Genomic DNA, 18,229 nt, shown 5'->3' with positions numbered 1-18,229 from the left:
TTAAATTTGACAGAAGGAGCCTGTGGCTTTAACATCTCTGACCATGGTGTAGCTATTCAACACCTGGCAACAGAGAGAAAGTAGCCCATGCTCCTGTCCCAACCAGGAAGGGATGGGACATGTCTTGGTTGATTGAGTAGCTTCCAAACCTTGGGTGGCTTAGAGGACTTGTAATGATGTTAATGGACTAATCTTGCTTCTTTTCTGCTCCTGTATACACTGCTTAATGCAATGCTTGCAAAATATGATGCATAAAATGATGTCACGAATGATTCGGCCCCAGATTACAGCACTGACACGAGAATACCAGCCAGTACCTTGGGACGAGCCGAAAGGCTGTCCAAGAGAAAAGGAGGGAATGAAGGAATGGGTTTCCCAAACCCCAAAACTGACTGTGTAGGCAGTTTTAAAACTGCACCAAAATCCCCATTTCTCCTTAGCTAAAATGCATAAACTTTAGCCGTTGAGCAAATGCAAAACAAGAACACAGCTCTCTCCCTTATCAGTTTGACGGCAAGACTGGCCTTGACTTTACCAGCAGAACAGACACAGACATATCTTATGTCCTGACCACAAATGACACAGAGACCCAAGTCTGGGACTAACGCCAGAGCATGTTCTCGGAAGTAGTGACCTTTTGCTCCTAGCAAAGGAGTAGGAACAGGAATATCCTTTTATGGTCAGGAGTGCAGGAAGGAAATCCTTTTTATGGTTTAGAGTACCAGAGCAGGAACATATGTGATGTCAACCTACGTATGCAAGCTGACGTGGTTGGAAGGAGGGAGAGGGTGCCTGGAGGATATATATACTGCATGAAACTTGTCATTTCTTTGGACTTGCTGTGGACTAATCACGCAAGTGCCTTCTGCTATCCGGAGAGCAGAATAAACTCTTTCTTTGAACCAACTCGGTGTCATTTTGACTTCCTTCCTCCTGTCCCGGAGCAACGCAGACCCAATCAGTGAACTCCAATAAGGCTACAACCTGCTTGTAGTTTTAGTGTGAACTGCCCATTTCGTGGCATGTCAGAATGCAGAGGTCTGTGATCATTTTAGTTCTTGGCTACCTCTCCGAAACAAAGCTATATAGTCAATTAAATTCAACTCACGTGCCATATTCCAATAAGCTGAAACCTGCACGGGGCCAGCCAAACCATGATCCAAGATCAGTATCATGGCTCAAGGAGTAGATCAGGAGAGACAGCAGATCGCCTGCCTACCCATCCGCCATCCTCAAGGCTGCATGCTGCCATCACCAGGCCAGTCCTCCTCCAGCCCAGTGCCGAAGTTACGTATAAGCTAAACAAGCTATAGCTTAGGGCCCCACTCTCTTGGGGGCCCCCAAAAATTTAAAGGGAAAAAACTGGATGTACATTTCCAAAATATAAGATAAAAAACAAATAAAATAAAACCTACATACAGCAACAGTGTTTTGTGTTGTATAGGCTCCTATGATGTAAGTATTGGGCCCCCAATCATTTTAAGTTAGGACTTAACAATTATTTCACTATTAATATACTTCTTCTTAATTGTATTTCACTATTAATATACTTCTTCTTAATTGTATTTCAGTTCAACAATTACTTTGATAAAATACATATTTCGTTATGTGCAAATGGCTTTAGACACCTACAGTATTAGGTCCATAAATTACCATATAGCATATGTTCAACACAAAAAACAGCAACAATTTGTGGTTGAGAGGAAGAGAAAAGTTAGACGAGAGAAAGGAAGTAATTATCATAAAGGATAAACATAAGCAGCAATATGAAATGTGCATAGATTAAAGATTGACAAAAATTACACAATGAGACTGGTTGGCAGTCAATAACCACAGTATATCGGTGTCTTTGTTGGTAGGTAGGTGGAAGGGGTGGTGAAGGTGAGATATGTGATGTATGTTTTGTATGTAATATACCGTATGTAATGTAATGTCAATCTGAAGAAAGGCACTATGTAATAATACTTACTTCGCCAAACCTTTATTAGGCATTGCAAGTACAGACCATCATAAAACATCCAGATATAAAATTTTAATATATATACAAATAAACAGCCATGTTAAAATATGTAATAATGTGGATTTTCACTGGAGTTTCTTCTCGCTAAATGGTGCCAATCACCACTCGAAGAGAAACTATTGACAAAAACTCAGCCACCCTTTAGGTTACTTCCAGGTTAATGTCAGACAGATAGAATCTGATATTTTCATTGTGCCATGATGTTGGACTATCCAAAAAAGCGGATAGCGCACATTTGCGTAGCTGGTTGTACAATGCACAGTAGAAAAGAATATGTTCTACTGTGTCCGGCACATTCATGTGCCATGTTTCTGGGGATGTTTAAATATCTGCCCTTGACAAAAGCTGAGCGGAAACCGTTCAGTCAAGTTAACGTAATGTTGGACTGGAATTGTTAATTTTGAAATATAAGTGAAATATACTCAGAGTCCTGTAGTGATTCCATGCTTTTTATTGCAGCCTGTAAAACAGTGATTGAATTGCCCCCAAACCTCAGGCTTTTATATACATTATTTATACAATGAGTCCCGTCTGATTGGCTGATTCTGCTTCCCTCCTGGAGCCTGATTGGTCTTTTCCTGCAGGCCAATCAGTTGTTGTATTCTAGGATCCTACTTGCCTATTGTCATAGCTGTCAACTTTTCCCTTTTTTTAAGGGAAATTCCCTTATTCCAAATAGGATTCCTTGCAAGAAAAGGGGAAAGTTGACAGCTATGCCTATTGCTCTAGGATCCAAGCTTAGTACATAACAATAAGTGACCCTGTTATCTGTTGTATTTAAACCATAGAACTTGGGGGAGGATTTTCATTGGAGCCATGTAACAATGTGGTCCTTCCTCTTAGCAAGGTTTTGTCGGATGAGATGGCTTCCCAGATCCTGGACATGCCCACCCTGTCACAACTGATACTAAAGCTCCACAAAAGTCCCCCAGCAATATAAATTACAGTAAGACCACAACTTACGTGCATTTAGCTTGTGCACATTCAGATTCACGTATGTGGCAAAAATATAAAAATTAAGGGGCAGAAAGGGGATGGGGTTCCGGGGAAAATGACTTCTGCAATCCCACCTGCCCTTAAACCCAATGGGTTTTAATTAGATGTGATTTTGGCTTTAGGCATGATCTCTGGAATGTAAGACCCACCAGCGGCAGGTGCAAAGGCCTCAAATTTCAGCAGTGCCCTGTGCAATGCCAGAATTTGCCAGAATTTTGCTCTCATGCTCCATTTTAAATAATAGCTGTGATGTCCCTGAGGCTCTGCACCCAGTGTAACCAAACCAGTCATGTTCCCCTAAATTCACCTGTGCCCCAGAGTACATTGCAGGTCTACTGTATAAGCAGTTTCCTTGCAGTTTCTGGTTCTAATTGCTTCCTGATCAACATGGTATGGCATGGTGTTAATGATGAATCAGCTCGGTTCCTGTTTTCTACATAGAGAAAGTTAATTGCTAATTTTCTCTCAATTTTTTTGGGGGGGGGAGAAATATTGCTATTTCATATTTTTTTAAGAAAATGTGGGGGGAGTTGAATAAAGCAGCAGTAAAAGCTCTGATTGTGCAGAGCAGGAACTGACTACTGGTAATTAGGGGGCAATTCATCGCTTATGCCATGCTGCACAGAGTGGGAAGCATTTAGGGACAGAGGTAGCATGGAGGAAGCTTCTAAGTAAAATCTCAGTTCCCCACAAATGCCTTTTGTCAGTCAAAACTAGAAAGACTGGTGCTGGGGTGTGGGGTGTGAAGCAGGAGGATAACACAGAAAATATTGAAATGCAATAGATTGACAATAATGTTTTCAATGGATTGGCAATGATATTTGATAAAATCAGAATTAAAACAGAAATAACAAAAAGAGCCAATTCAGGCTAAATGATAGCTAGAATCCAAGCAAACAACAAGCTTCACTCCACACAGAGGCTGAAATATTTGAAAGCCATTTTCCTCATTGTTTGACATGATTGCACAGAGATTCTCCATGCCAGTACCAAAAGCTGGCAAGACTTTGCAGTGCTGGCTTAAAGTGAATCTTCCCAATTAGGTAGAAAAAGGTGGAAAGTGGCTTTGAACTGTTTAAAGCCATTATGTGGAGTGCTGGCTCAGGGTAACAATTTTTGGCCAATTCCATCTGGGCCTGTAATGACTCAGCTGGCCCCAAGTAGGGCACAGACACATTTTTATAGGAGTGAATTATCCTCGTGTCCAACACTGTTAGACAGAGCCTGCGAGGAAAGCCACTGATAAACAGCCGACACAAGGTTTAAATCAGGGATTAGCAGGAGATAGGCAGCTGTGGATCATGTAGCAAATGCTGTTTCTTGCAAAGAATGCTGGATTAAAGGGACACTGGTCTAATTCAACAAAGCACGCCTTATGCTCTTAAGTAGAAGTGTGTACTAAGAACCACTTAACATAGATTTGTTGTGCCTTAACTATTAAGTGGTCCTTCCTGGGTATGCATATTTGCTCTGCAAATTTAAAGGACACAGATCAACCATGGATACTCTAGTAATACATACCGTATTTTTCGCTCTATAAGATGCACCAGACCACAAGACGCATCTAGTTTTTGGAGGAGGAAAACAAGAAAAAAATATTCTGAATCTCAGAAGCCAGAACAGCAAGAGGGATCGCTGTGCAGTGAAAGCAGCAATCCCTCTTGCTGTTCTGGCTTCTGTGATAGCTGTGCAGCCTGCATTCACTCCATAAGACGCACACACACTTCCCCTTACTTTTTAGGAGGGGAAAAGTGAGTCTTATAGAGCAAAAAATACGGTAAATCGTGTCTTCCCTCAAAGAGGGCACGTGTTGCGGTGCGACCTGACAACCAAACCCTGTGTTGTGGGTGGGTACAATTGGATAGCCACAACACCCTATTGGTAGGTCCCTTGATGCTGGGTTTAATCAGGCCAATGGGACGCTAGCCAAACAGATCAAGGAACCTATATATGCCCATGCACGTGACCCTGAGCTTCCTCTTTGGGCCAGTGCATCGGAACACCCACCCACCTCTCCCTATATTTAGGGCTTGCACTTGTCCTTGCTATGCCGTCATGTGTCGTTGGTCGTTGGGACAGGGGCACGGCAGGAATTTTCCCCACTTGGCTGATTGGCTGGTGTCATTTGGGTTTCACCTGCCACGTAGCAAATCATCACAACTTGTAAGGTTGCGGATAGGCTCTGGTTCAGGTGATAGGGATGTGACAACACTCTCGCCATCCCTATGTGAAGGGTATTCCATTAAAGGAATCCAGGGACTCAATGGTTTGGTCAACCCTGAGTTGCCCGTGCCTGAGTCCAGGGGGACTTCTGGGTGGTAGACTAGCCTGTTCCTGGCTTTCCGCCTATCCAGGTGTTCACCCTAGGCTGACCTATGCTACTGCCCTGGGTCAGCGCTACCTGCAAGGGTGCAGGGAGCTAGTCAAACCAGAGCCTATGCAACCACTCACTTGCTGTAATCAATAAAGTTGTGGCCTAAATTCTGCCAAAAACCAAACCAAAATTTGAGTCTTGTCTGAATTTATTTAAGGGGGAGGTTAAAGGTCTAAACATGCAAATAAATGTAGCAGACAAAGTAAGCAAGAATGATTTTAGCCCACCCATGAAGCATTAGATGTCAGGGCCTGCCAATAATTTTGTTTGTCTGCCCTTAATTTGCTGCTTTTTCTCAGTGTCCTTTCTGCAGGCTACAGAACCAGCTAATACAGAATTGCTTTCCCAGTGAACCAAACTGCTAAACAACAACAAGAAGAACAATATTTTGATGTAAGTAGGAACTACTGCAATGTAAGCTATTGGTTCGTTTGACATAAACTGCCATAAAAAAAGAAAACCTTTCTGAAACATAAAGCAAGAAGTTCTTACAGAGGTAATTTTATTTGCAAACATTCATATTTGAGAAATATAACCCCCCCACACACACACACCTTACCCCCCCAAAAGATACAGTTATGTTGCAAACTATAAAACACTAGTTAGCTGCTTTCTCCCCTCAGAGGGGGAAAAATCAGTGATTGTTCACTTCAGGGTGGAAAATATTGAGAACATTTTCAAAGATAATATCAGTAAAATGGAACCCTGGAATAGGATAGCAATGGCAGATGCTAAATAAATGTCAAGGGAAACGATGGGAGGTAAATGTTAAGGCATAGCTAAAAGACACTGATCTTTGGCAATGTGCTATTATAGCAGCAACATTTCAATGACTGATACCTTGGAGATGTTATCTGCCTGTTTGATGGATGCTGGTGTAGCAGAATGGCAATTGCTTACATGTAGCATTACTGAATCATATATTCACAACTGGGAAAGCTACTTTTTTTTTTAATCCCTCAGCTAATAGCAGATTCGGTTTGCCATAAAGCAGCATTGTGCCTTTGGAATATAACACGTGATGATGAACTTTCAATCCAACTTTTATACTTTTATGGTTGTTGGGACTGAAAGAAACCCTCTGAAAGATACTAGCCAAAGTTTGACATTTATTGGCAAGAAGAAGAAATAATCTCATTGTTAAGTAAGCAGATTCCTGGCTGGAATAGAATTCTTTTATGCGGGTGGCACAGTTTTCCCCACAGATATGCGTAACTAGAGCTGTTCCTTGACAGCCCCAAAAGAAAGGGAGTTAATCGATCCAATAAATATTCACAAGCACTGAGCATTTTTTTTCTAAATATCTTTTTCGTTTCCATTTGCCTTTGTTGATATTGAAAATTAGCACTTGGAGATGTGCTCCTGACTGCTCCTTGAAATTTGGCCAACTCTTGGACATTAGAAGGATGTGAGAAAAAGCCCTTCATGACTGGTTTTTAATGCTGGAGAGCACAAGCCCAGAAGGCAGAGATAGGTGGAGTTTGGTCTGGTGAGTCTCTGTCTCTCTCTCTGTCTCTCTCTCTCTCTCTATATATATATACACATTTTTATTAATTTTTTAACATATCATTTCCAACAATCATTTAACATAAATTCTTATCTTATACAATATTTTAGACTTCCATCAACAACCTCTGAAAATTTTCCGTTCTTTATCACTTATTCTGCATTTCTTAATTTCTCTCTTACTTTTCATTATCATTAACTAATAGTTCTCTTCATAATCCTCCTTGCAATATTTCACATAATCTTGCAATCCTACTAGCATAATCTGTTTATTACAGTTGCTTTTTAAATAATTAAAATATTTACTCCAGTCTTCTAAGAATCTCTGGTCCCGCAGGTTTTGAATCCTTCCTGTTAATTTATCTAATTCTGCATAGTCCATTCATTTCATTTGCCACTCTTCTTTCATCGGTAATTCTTCTTGCTTCCATTTTTGTGCCAGTATTATATATTATTGCTCTGGTGAGTCTCAGATTGTTCATGCCTAAGATTTGGATTTCTGGTTCAAGATGGTTCCCTCTGCTCCTAATAGACACTATCAACTATTTTAAGTGCATCAGCAACATCGTCATTTCTTACTTGTCTTTCGCCACAAGGGGCCAGGGTGTGTTACAGCAGTATTTCCATTTCAGTGTGTGTGCTAAGTGATGGCTCATCCCTGGGAAACCTAAAAACCCATAATCTCAGCAGGCATTGGAGGCAGCAGCAGTTGTGGCTCAGCTCAGCTATCCTGAGCAAGCAAGTTGCTTGCATAGGATCTCTCTCTGGGACCAGAGAGAAGAAAGTTGATGGACTGTATTAGGACTTAAAGAAGACTGGACTGTATTGCCGGCTTGTTTAAGTGCAATGTGTTACTTTGTATTTTCGCAATGTTTTATTCTGTAACTAGTTTTAGACCGTTTTGCCATCAAACCTTTTGGATCTCTTTTTTCGTGGTAGAGAGCATTCATTTCTACTCTGTACAAGGTCCAGATCAGGAACTTCAACTCTAAGATGCCTGCCATAAATAAAATGGTAGGTGGCCTGAAAGGCTAACTAACACGGCTGATTCACACAGGTATTGGAAAGAATACATTCAGACTTCCGTTATAGGAATTGCAAAAACTTGACAAGGAACTGTTGAAATGGATCCGTCAGCATCACACCCATTTGTTTCTATACAATCCTACACCTGTTTACTCAGAAGTAGGACCCATTTTCAGTGCTTACTCCCAGGTAAGGGGTGAATTGCTCTTTCAGGTTGAGAGCCATGTTCTCTTCTGGATAGTCTTCCACGGTCTGCGTGCCAGTGGTGGGCATGAGCAGAGGCAAAACTGGGTGGAGAAACGAAGGTGAATTTCACCTTTGTTCTGTAGTGCACTAACAGATCTATTTGTTGTTGTCATCCTTCTGTCTCAATGGAAAGCCCCGTTGTACATCAAGGGGGGGTTGTGTGGAGAGAGTCTCTTCCTTTAAATTCCTGGGAGTTTACCTTAGTGAAGACCTCACTTGGAAAAACAATATAACTCAAGTGGTTAGGAAGGCCCAATAGAGGCTCCATTTTCTCAGGGTCTTGCGAAAGAACAATGTTAAACAACAATTGATGACCTCCTTCTACTGGTCCACAATAGAAAGTGTCCTCTCATATTGTATCACAATGCGGTACATTGGCTTGACTGCCACAGACAGAAAGTCTTTACAGAGGGTGGTGAACACAGCACATGATATCATGGGCTGTCCCCCCATGCTAGATGACATCGCAAGGTATCAATGTCTTAGGAGAGCAAGAAAAAGTCTCAGGAATGACTCACACCCCAGCCAGCACCTTTTTAATCTTCTACCCTCAGGCAGGAGATATAGAAGTATAATCAGTCGTACCAACAGGCTAAGAAACAGTTTCTATCTGTGGGCCATTAGACAGCTGAATGGAAAATAATATAGTGCAACTGACTTTCGGGGTTGGTGTGTTGTGTGACAAGCACACAGAGTGCAATGAGATTGAGTGTTTGTGGGGGGGGAGGCTTGGTTAATTTCATTGTACACAGGTTGTAAATTGACAATAAAGGTATTGTTATTATTGTGGGGCTGAAGTCAAACTGCTGTGTTCGACAGTGGAATTTGCTGCCAAGGAGTGTGGTGGAGTCTCCTTCTTTGGAGGTCTTTAAGCAAAGGCTTGACAACCATATGTCAGGAGTGCTCTGATGGTGTTTCCTGCTTGGCAGGGGGGTTGGACTCGATGGCCCTTGTGGTCTCTTCCAACTCTATGATTCTATGATTCTATGTGTTAGCAGCACCAAAGTAAACTCTCCGTGGCGCAAGCCTGGGCAGCGTGCATGGAGGTCCTGGGTTGCCCAGAAACCAAGACGCCTCTCTAAGCCTCACTAATGTGGTCCAAGGGAAAGCAGAGCCATGTATGTAAAAACACCAGGCAGGCCCCACAAATAACCCAGAGATGCATTTTAAATAAAAGGACACATTCTACTCATGTAAAAACATGCTGATTCCTGGACCATCCATGGGCTGGATTGAGAAGGCGATTGGGCCGCATCCAGCCCGTGGACCTTAGGTTGCCTACCCCTGCCCTAGCATCTCCCAAACATTTATAGAAGCTCACGCAGTGCTAATGCTTCCACAAATCTCCTCTGACAACTGACACCTCAACACCTGCCCTTTCCATTTTCACACCCTCCTGCTAATATTGGGAATTGTACGCTATGCCAATGTCAGCCCCTCCCACACCCCCAAACCACGCCCTTCCCCCAGAAAAAGAACACAGCTGCTGCTTTCCTTAGATTGACAGGCGTTTGGCAAACATTGCAGGGGCAAGTGAAAATATTTGGCAGATGGTTTACGTGACCCTGCCTTCCCTCTTTGTGGAAGCAATGGGAATACGGGTTCAACAAAGATGGGACGGCATTCTCTCCAAAGGAAACGTAATACAGAAATGCAAACCCAGATAAATTAAATACACATAATGCTAGGATTGACTTTCTTTCACACCTCCTAGCATCATAGAGTTGGCAGGGAACGCAAGGTTCATCCTGTCCAGTCTCCTGCAATGCAGGAATCTCAACTAAAGCATCCAGGACAGATGGTCCCCCCAACCTCTGCTTAAAATCCTCCAAGGAAGGAAAGTCCACAACCTCCAAACCCATGGCTTCAAGTAACAAGAAAGGAGATTCCGACTAAACATCAGACAAAGCTTTCTGACAAGTAAGAGCTGTTTGACAGTGGAATGATCTCCTTTGGAAGGGTGGAGACTGTCCTTCCTTGGATATTTTTAAGCCAGGGGTCAGCAACCTTTTTAAGCAGGGGGGCAGTCCACTGTCCCTCAGACCTTGTGGGGGGGCGGACTATATTTTTTGGGGGGGAAATGAATGATTTCCTATACCCCACAAATAACCCAGAGATGCATTTTAAATAAAAGCACACATTCTCCTCATGCAAAAACATCAGGCAGACCCCATAAATAACCCAGAGATGCGTTTTAAATATAGTGGTACCTCGATTACAGACGCTTCAGGTTACAGACTCTGCTAACCCAGAAATAGTACCTCGGGTTAAGAACGTTGCTTCAGGATGAGAACAGAAATCATGCAGTGGTGGCGGCGCGGCAGCCGCGGGAGGCCCCATTAGCTAAAGTGGTACCTCAGGTTAAGAGCAGTTTCAGGTTAAGAACGGACCTCCAGAATGAATTAAGTTCTTAACACGAGGTACCACTGTAAAAGGACACATTCTACTCACGTAAAAACACCAGGCAGGCCCCACAAATAACCCAGAGATGCAATTTCAATAAAAGGACACATTATACTCATGTAAAATCACACTGATTTCCGGACTGTCTGTGGGCCGGATTTAAAAGGCAATTGGGCCAGATCTGGCCTGCGGGCCTTAGGTCGCCTGCCCCTGTTTTAACCAGACGTTGGATGGCCATCTGTTTCGGATGCTTTGGCTGAGATTTCTGCGTTGCAAGGGGTTGGACTATGTGGCCCTTGGTAAAGGGACCCCTGACCATTAGGTCCAGTCGCTAACAACTCTGGGGTTGCGGCGCTCATCTTGCTTTACTGGCCAAGGGAGCCGGCGTACAGCTTCCGGGTCCTGTGGCCAGCATGACTAAGCCGCTTCTGGCGAACCAGAGCAGTGCACAGAAACACTGCTTACCTTCCCGCCGGAGCGGTACCTATTTATCTACTTGCACTTTGATGTACTTTCGAACTGCTAGGTTGGCAGGAGCTGGGACAGAGCAACGGGAGCTCACCCTGTCGCAGGGATTCAAACCACCGACCTTCTGATTGGCAAGTCCTAGGCTCTGTGGTTTAGATCCCAGCGCCACCCGCGTCTCTAGATGGCCTCTGGTAGTGCCTTCCAAGTCTACAATTCTATGATTCTATGTAACATTAATAATATTCTGGGAAGGTTGAAGTATACATTTTCACAAGTGACTCTAAAATCAGCATTTGAATTCCCTGTACAGAAGAACCACACTCACCAGAGTGCTTTAAAATGGCCTATAAACATTCAGGAGAATTGCATCCCAGATTTAAAAGGTTACAAATACCACAAATTACACAGAGGGACTGATCATGGAACAATAGGTTTACTTAGAAATGTGTTCCACACAGAGGCATACCTAGGGGTTGGTGAGGTTACCCCTGGCAAGGGTGCAGGCCAGGGGGAGGCACAAAAATTGTGCCTCTCCACTCTAGCTCTGTGTGGCTGGGAGGGAGGAAGTCAGGCAGACAGATGGACTGACAAAGGAGAAGGAAAAGAGACAGAGCAAGGCAGATCTGACCCCAATGGCCATGGAAGAAGTAGAGCGAATAAGGCAGGCGGGAAATGAACTTCTCAAGTTTCTGGTCCATGGTTTCAGCTTCAGAAGAACCAATACATCTCCTTACCAAGGGTTCAAGGGAGCCAAGATACACCTCTTGTTACACCTAGTTGATGTGTGCTTAGAATTGTATGCTAGGGTGAATTTTCTAATAGCCCTTATAGGGCAAATGCTGTTTATGTAGGAATTAATGTACTGACTCCTGCAATCTTGATTCATAAGAAAGCATTCTGCCATGTTGGCTCTGTTTTAGACAGACCATTGCTTTAGCACCCTTGGAAAATGTGTGTTGCATTCCCTGTGGAAATAGGAATCAGAATGGCAATTTTGTTGCTGCTGCTGCTGTCTTCTACATTTGTTAGACTCACCTGGCACTGTTCCAAGGGTAACTGCAGTGACTGCAAACACATTCCTTAAAATCTTACTTGCTTGCAGCCACATGCTTGGCAACTAAAAACTGTTCGCATTAAATCAAGGAGCTTTTGACAAAATGAATTCCCCAACCCGCAAATAGCTACGTGTCAGCGTAAGTCTAAAATACCAGTTATTCCACAGCAAATTTTAGTAATATACGGTATTAAGAAGGCTATTTAAGGTGTCAGTCTTTAAACAAATTTCCAATGTATTACATATATTGTACACAAATAAAGCATATACCAAGTGAGATGTTGGAGATCTGCAAATCTGATATCTCTGATTTCACATCTACTTTTGCTCTACATGTATAGATGGATGCATCTATCTACAAATTTATTTATTTGGTTTTTCAATTTTAAGATTTTACAATCACATATCCAACATATGTCATAAAACAAGATTCCACAGAATCTCCAGGACTTCCCTCCTCCCCTTTGTGGGTCCTATTGTTAATCATTTCCTCCTGCATCTTTTATAATAATCCAAATCTTTTACATCTCCATTATATCCCAAAATTCACCATTAAACTACAAGTGTTGTTCCAATCCTACTAACGTTTTTAACTGTTTACAATGATTTTTAAAATAGATTATAAATTTCCCCCATTCCTTATTAAAATTTTGGTCTTCCTGATTTCTGATTCTTCTGGTCATTTTTGCCATTTCGGCATAATTCATCAGCTTAATCTGCCATTCTTCTCTGTTCAGGACTTTAACTTCTTTCCGATGCCTGTATCTTCCTTGCAGAAAATCAAACTGTTGGTCCATGTGGTTCAATCCTGCCTCTCCTGATTGGCACTGAAGGCCTCTCTACATGCAAATCCTTTCTATTCCTGAGTATTCTACACTCCCCCATGGATGTGACCAGACAAGGATGAATCCCTTCCCCTTCTATTAAGCATGTACACCTAATCTCGTCACAGAGCTGAATGTTCCATTGTGAGATGTCTCTGTAATTTGTAGAACAATCTTAGCTGGACCACAGACATAAATGTATGTAACTGAACCTCTGCCAAATATTTTTGGTTTTGCTGTGGATGGCAGCCTTGGAACCTGGCCGTGTGCTTTTAATAGGCCACGCCTAAGTAGTAGTAGATTGCATGCATCCAGCTGTCTGCATAATTTTGTTTTTCTTGGCAGACATCCATTACACTATTATTAGCCCAGTACGTCCTGGCATGATTTTGCTCTCCTTTTCACTAGCGCAATGAGAGCCGTAACATAGTCATACATAAAACAGACACTCATCTGCTCTGGCCTACTCTTCCAGCAACAAGGATTTTCAGTTTTATGGATTCTAAAACTGCCATTGAAACACTTTTGTGCCGCAACTACAGTTGTGAAAGTCAATTTTGTCACATGAGTTTTTAAAATATCATCATCATCATACCACCCAAACTGATTACCAAAAGTGAGGCCAAAAATCTTACTTCAAACGGGAGCTCCGCTAGTTCTAGATTTCCAGACAAATCAAGTCTTTGCAGGTTCTCACAGTCTCCCAGTTCTGGAGGGACAGCCTTCAAGCGATTAAAACTCACATTGAGCTCTTGCAGGTTTTTTAAGCAACCTGTCAAAATAAAGTGAGCTTAGATCAACTGTGCAGTAATTCCAATGACTACAGTAACAACAAGAGAGACTACGGTAACAACATGAGGCCCCTGGAAAACATGGGGCCAAGCGGTTTTCCAATTCAGTGGTATGGAGCAAGTTTTCCCAGACAAAAGCAGCAGAGCAACTAGAAATCTGGATGAGCCAGCTTAATACAGAAAGGGAAAACAGACCTGATATGATTTCATGGAGGAGGAGAGAGAGGAATTAGGGCAGCCTAATGCAATTTGCTAATAAATTGCATTCATTAATTAATGGTTTAAATGTACACATTTCCATGTGAGGGAATAGTTCTAAAGAAAAAGGTGATGCACATGTTTATATTACACTTTTAGATTAAACACAACACAAACATTATCTTAAATGAAAGATTCACCATTCTCTAATGGAAGGGAATACCTCTTTTAGGATAATAAATATGTTAATTCTAAAATGGTGCTTGACACCACACACACACACACACACACACATATATAAAATAACTGACCAAATTAAATTGGCTGGCCCAGTTAACCTGGAGCGCCTTCTTAGTGGGTTGAGAATGTTTTTGTTTGTTTGTTTGTTTTAAAAAAGATCATTTCTCATAACAGACAACTGCACGATAGCACAATTCTCTCTAGTGTTGGAGAATATGAAAAGTGCATATTAATTTTGAATTATTGATCTGTCTGTCTGTCTGCCTATTCACAATGCCTTTTCACTGAGGAGCTCAAGATGAACAAACAACTATCCCGGGTTGAGCTAAATTAGGTCAGAAGAGGGAACGTGACAGGCCCAAGGGCACCTCCTGAGTTTCAGGTATTAGTAGGGATTTGTTTTTTGGTTTTTTTTTATAGAAATTTTTATTGGTTTTTCACCTTTTATAGAGACATATACACACAAAAAAGACAAAAGACAAAAACATGTACAATTTCAGAAAATCTTACTTTCCTAACCTTATTCCCTGACTTCCCCCCACCCCCCTTCATGCATCCCAATTCCCAGAATTGTGTCAGCAAATTGGTATTTCTCTTCTTAGTCATCTTAAAGTTACCTCTTCTATAAAGAAAAATAAATTTTTCCTAAGTTGGACTCCAGTTCTCTTCCATTGATTTCCCAATTTGTCTTAAATAAAAATCATATTAACTAAACCCAAAAGTCTTGAGTGTTTTTACAATTCTATTCTTCCCTCCCTCCCATCCCCGGTTTTCGTCCCTTCCTAATACATGTCCAAAGTATCAGTTCTTAGCCTGGGTTCCTCACGTCCGAGGCTTTCAAGTCTCTTTCATTTTTATTTTTATTTTATAAAATTTTTATTGGTTTTACAAAATTTTAGAAAACAAACAAACACTTAAAAAGACAAACATACATGTATAATTTCATGACATATTTTCATAAACCTCTTTTCTAGGACTTCCCCATACCCCCCCCTTTCTGCATCCCAATGTCCATAATTTTATAGCAACTCCCAATTGTTACTTTCCAACCTCTGTCATCTTAGTCATCTCTGTATTCTGACCTTATATCACTGTATCCCTTTGTTTCTGAAAACCACAACACTCTAACATTCGTTAAGTTTATAATAGTCCTTAAGATAATTTTTAAATTTTCTCCATTCTTCTTCCGCCGTCTCTTTTCCTTGGTCACGGATTCTGCCTGTCATCTCGGCCAATGTCATATAGTCCATCACTTTCATCTGCCATTCTTCCAGAGTGGGTAGATCTTGCGTCTTCCAATACTTTGCGATAAGTATTCTTGCTGCTGTTGTAGCGTACATAAAAAAGATTCTATCCCTCTTTGACAGCAATTGGCCGACAATGCCCAAGAGAAAGGCCTCTGGTTTTTTGGGAAAAGTACATTTAAGTACCTTTTTCATTTCATTATAGATCATTTCCCAGAAAGCCTTAATCTTCGGGCATGTCCACCAAAGGTGGTAGAAGGTACCTTCAGTCTCTTTACATTTCCAACATTTGTTGTCGGGCAGATGATAAATTTTTGCCAGCTTGACTGGGGTCATGTACCACCTGTATACCATTTTCATAATATTTTCCTTTAAGGCATTACATGCCGTAAATTTGATACCGGTGTTCCATAACCATTCCCAGTCATCTGACATGATGTTGTGACCGACATCCTGTGCCCACTTAATCATAGCTGATTTGACTGTTTCATCCTGTGTATTCCATTTCAGCAACAAGTTATACATTCTAGATAAATTCTTAGTACTGGGTTCTAACAATTCAGTTTCTAGTTTTGATTTTTCCATCTGGAAGCCAATTTTCCTGTCCTGTTTGAAAAATTCCATTATTTGATGATATTGAAACCAATTTTGTACCTTATGTTTCAGTTTCTCATAACTTTGCAATTTAAACTTATCTCCATCTTGTTCCAGGCTTTCAAGTCTCTTTCAGTCCCTCTCCGCCGGTCTTGTTGGTAATCCTTTATGTCGGTCATCGAATCTCGAAAAAATTCTGTCACCATCCAACCATATTCTCTTCCCACAAGTACATTTGGAAACAGCTGCTGGAAAATTTCCACAAAGTCTGCCTCTTCAGAGTCAAAGTCAAAGTGGAGGCCCCCATCATATTTCTTTATTTTTAGTTCCTGTGTTCCATAAGCTCCCGGGGCCTCCTCCTTCATCTTCTGCATCTTTCGCAGGTTTGTGGTGAATGTAATCCAAAGGTCTCCTTGTTTATATTCCACAGATGCCAGCTTCTGGTTGGTGCTTCCCAACTTTGCTTTCTCTTTTTCTTGTTTAGTCTCTTCCACTTCTTTAGATATCATTTCGAATTCAGCTGTGGATTCTTTCTCATCCAGGTCCTCAATACATTCAGCAGAGCTGCTTGTTCCAGAAGTCAAGGTCATAAGTTGTTTATTCATAGCCAGACTCTGCTCTTGCAAGACTCCCACCAGATGAAACATTCTTTCGATTTCCACTAGTAACTTTCCATCCACAGCCATTGTAATTTCACAGACTTCCCCCTAGAGGGAATCTGGTTACTTGGTAATCTTTCTCCAACAATCCTCCAACTTGTTATTATTACTTTGTTTCCAACAATTTTAACTCAATCGTAACTCATTTTAGTCCAGAGGGATCTTAAATAACGATTTTTCCACTTGAACTGTCCGTTTGACAGCTTTGACAGCTGTCAAACTCCGCACCTCTTCCACAAGCTCAAAAGCAGGACGCTCCCGGGCCCGGGGGGGGGGGTTGTTTACAACAAAAGGAAAGCTTCCAACACTCCACTCTCCAGTTCAAAATTTCTTTACCAAATCTTGGAAGTTAATGTCTTTTTCAACTCACCCCACAAAGGGTAGGCACTCCAGCTTAGCTCTTATATCGTTGCTTTAGATCGTCTGCAAGAAGGGGGGGTGCGGACTTCCTTTTAGCACACCCCCCGGTCGTCTCAAATTCACGGGATAATATTCTTAAAGTCCAATTCCGTCTTACTCACGGGTTGTTGTTTTCAGTCCAAATTTCAAGGAAGAAAGTCAGCGCTCTCCAGTCATGGCTCGCGGCTTCGCTCCGCCGAGGTAGCGATCGACTCTCAGTGCCACGCCGCCCTCCGTATCCTCTCCACAGCCTTTAAAAAGGCTCTTCGTGGATCAGGGGGGCGCTTAAGGCACCCGCCGAGTCTTCAGTCCGCAGGCTTCAGCGCCTGCGGTTTTTAAGGGTCCCCGCGTCGCCGGCGCGGCAAGACCCGTCCTCGGTTGAGCCGATTCCCTCCGCAGCTCGGAGGGAATCCGCCATTTCCAGATCGCACCAACCCGGAAGTCTCGGTATTAGTAGGGATTTGAATCCGGTTTGCTCAGATCTCCCCAGCGATAGTCCAACATGCCATGCATCTCTACAGAAGAAGAGACTAGCAGAGGAGTCGGCAACATGTGGCCCATTGGCTGAATGCGGCCCACGAAGATCATTTTACCAGCCCAAGAACCGAACCACCCGCACGGCGAGTCCCCCGCACACTATGCTAAACCGGCATGGTGCGGTGCGGGGACACGCCGAGCGGCACCAGAAATCACGTATGCACACGCACAGATACTGGAAATCGCATCTGCGCATGTCCAGACGCCAAAAATTGATTCTGCGCAGGTGCGATTTTCGGCATCTGGGCATGTGCATACGCGATTTCTGGCACTGCGCTGTGCCAGTCTGGCCCATGGACAATCTCCGTGGGAGTGATCCGGCCCATGGCCGGTAAACCTTGCCGACCCCTGGACTAGCACAAAGGAGGAAATATAAAAGCCTGGTGTTCTCTCTTTTCTGTCATGTGATGAGGCACACCATACTCCGGGGCTGTGGGAAATTGTAAAGTTGTATCGGAAGCAAATTTGGGTCACTAAGGCTATAAAGGTAAAGGTAAAGGGACCCGTGACCATTAGGTCCAGTTGTGACCAACTCTGGGGTTGCGGCACTCATCTCACTTTATTGGCTGAGGGAGCCAGTACAGCTTCCGGGTCATGTGGCCAGCAGGACTAAGTCACTTCTGGCGAACCAGAGCAGCGCACAGAAACAC

The 18,229-nt window shown here is 42.6% G+C and overlaps 2 protein-coding genes across 7 annotated transcripts in view; one reads left to right on the top strand and one right to left on the bottom strand.

Annotated features, from left to right (window-relative positions):
- The window catches only part of LOC308597773 (cryptic protein-like), a 442,052-nt gene that overhangs the window by 334,417 nt on the left and 89,406 nt on the right, over positions 1 to 18,229 (top strand). The gene's annotated exons all lie outside the window — the stretch shown is intronic.
- The window catches only part of LRRC2 (leucine rich repeat containing 2), a gene marked incomplete at its 5' end in the record, with an annotated part of 87,034 nt that overhangs the window by 27,013 nt on the left and 41,792 nt on the right, over positions 1 to 18,229 (bottom strand). For all 3 annotated transcript variants that reach the window (XM_081213828.1, XM_081213827.1, XM_081213826.1), the window contains one exon: positions 13,553 to 13,689. In XM_081213828.1, coding sequence (XP_081069954.1) covers positions 13,553 to 13,689 — 137 coding nt within the window. The remainder of the gene's footprint in view (positions 1 to 13,552; positions 13,690 to 18,229) is intronic.

This window comes from Podarcis bocagei, assembly GCF_964188305.1.
Source record: "Podarcis bocagei genome assembly, chromosome: 11".
NCBI classification, from domain to species: Eukaryota; Metazoa; Chordata; class Lepidosauria; order Squamata; family Lacertidae; genus Podarcis; species Podarcis bocagei.
The sequence above is the reverse complement of the archived record's forward strand: the minus strand, read 5'-3'. Positions and strand labels throughout refer to the sequence as shown.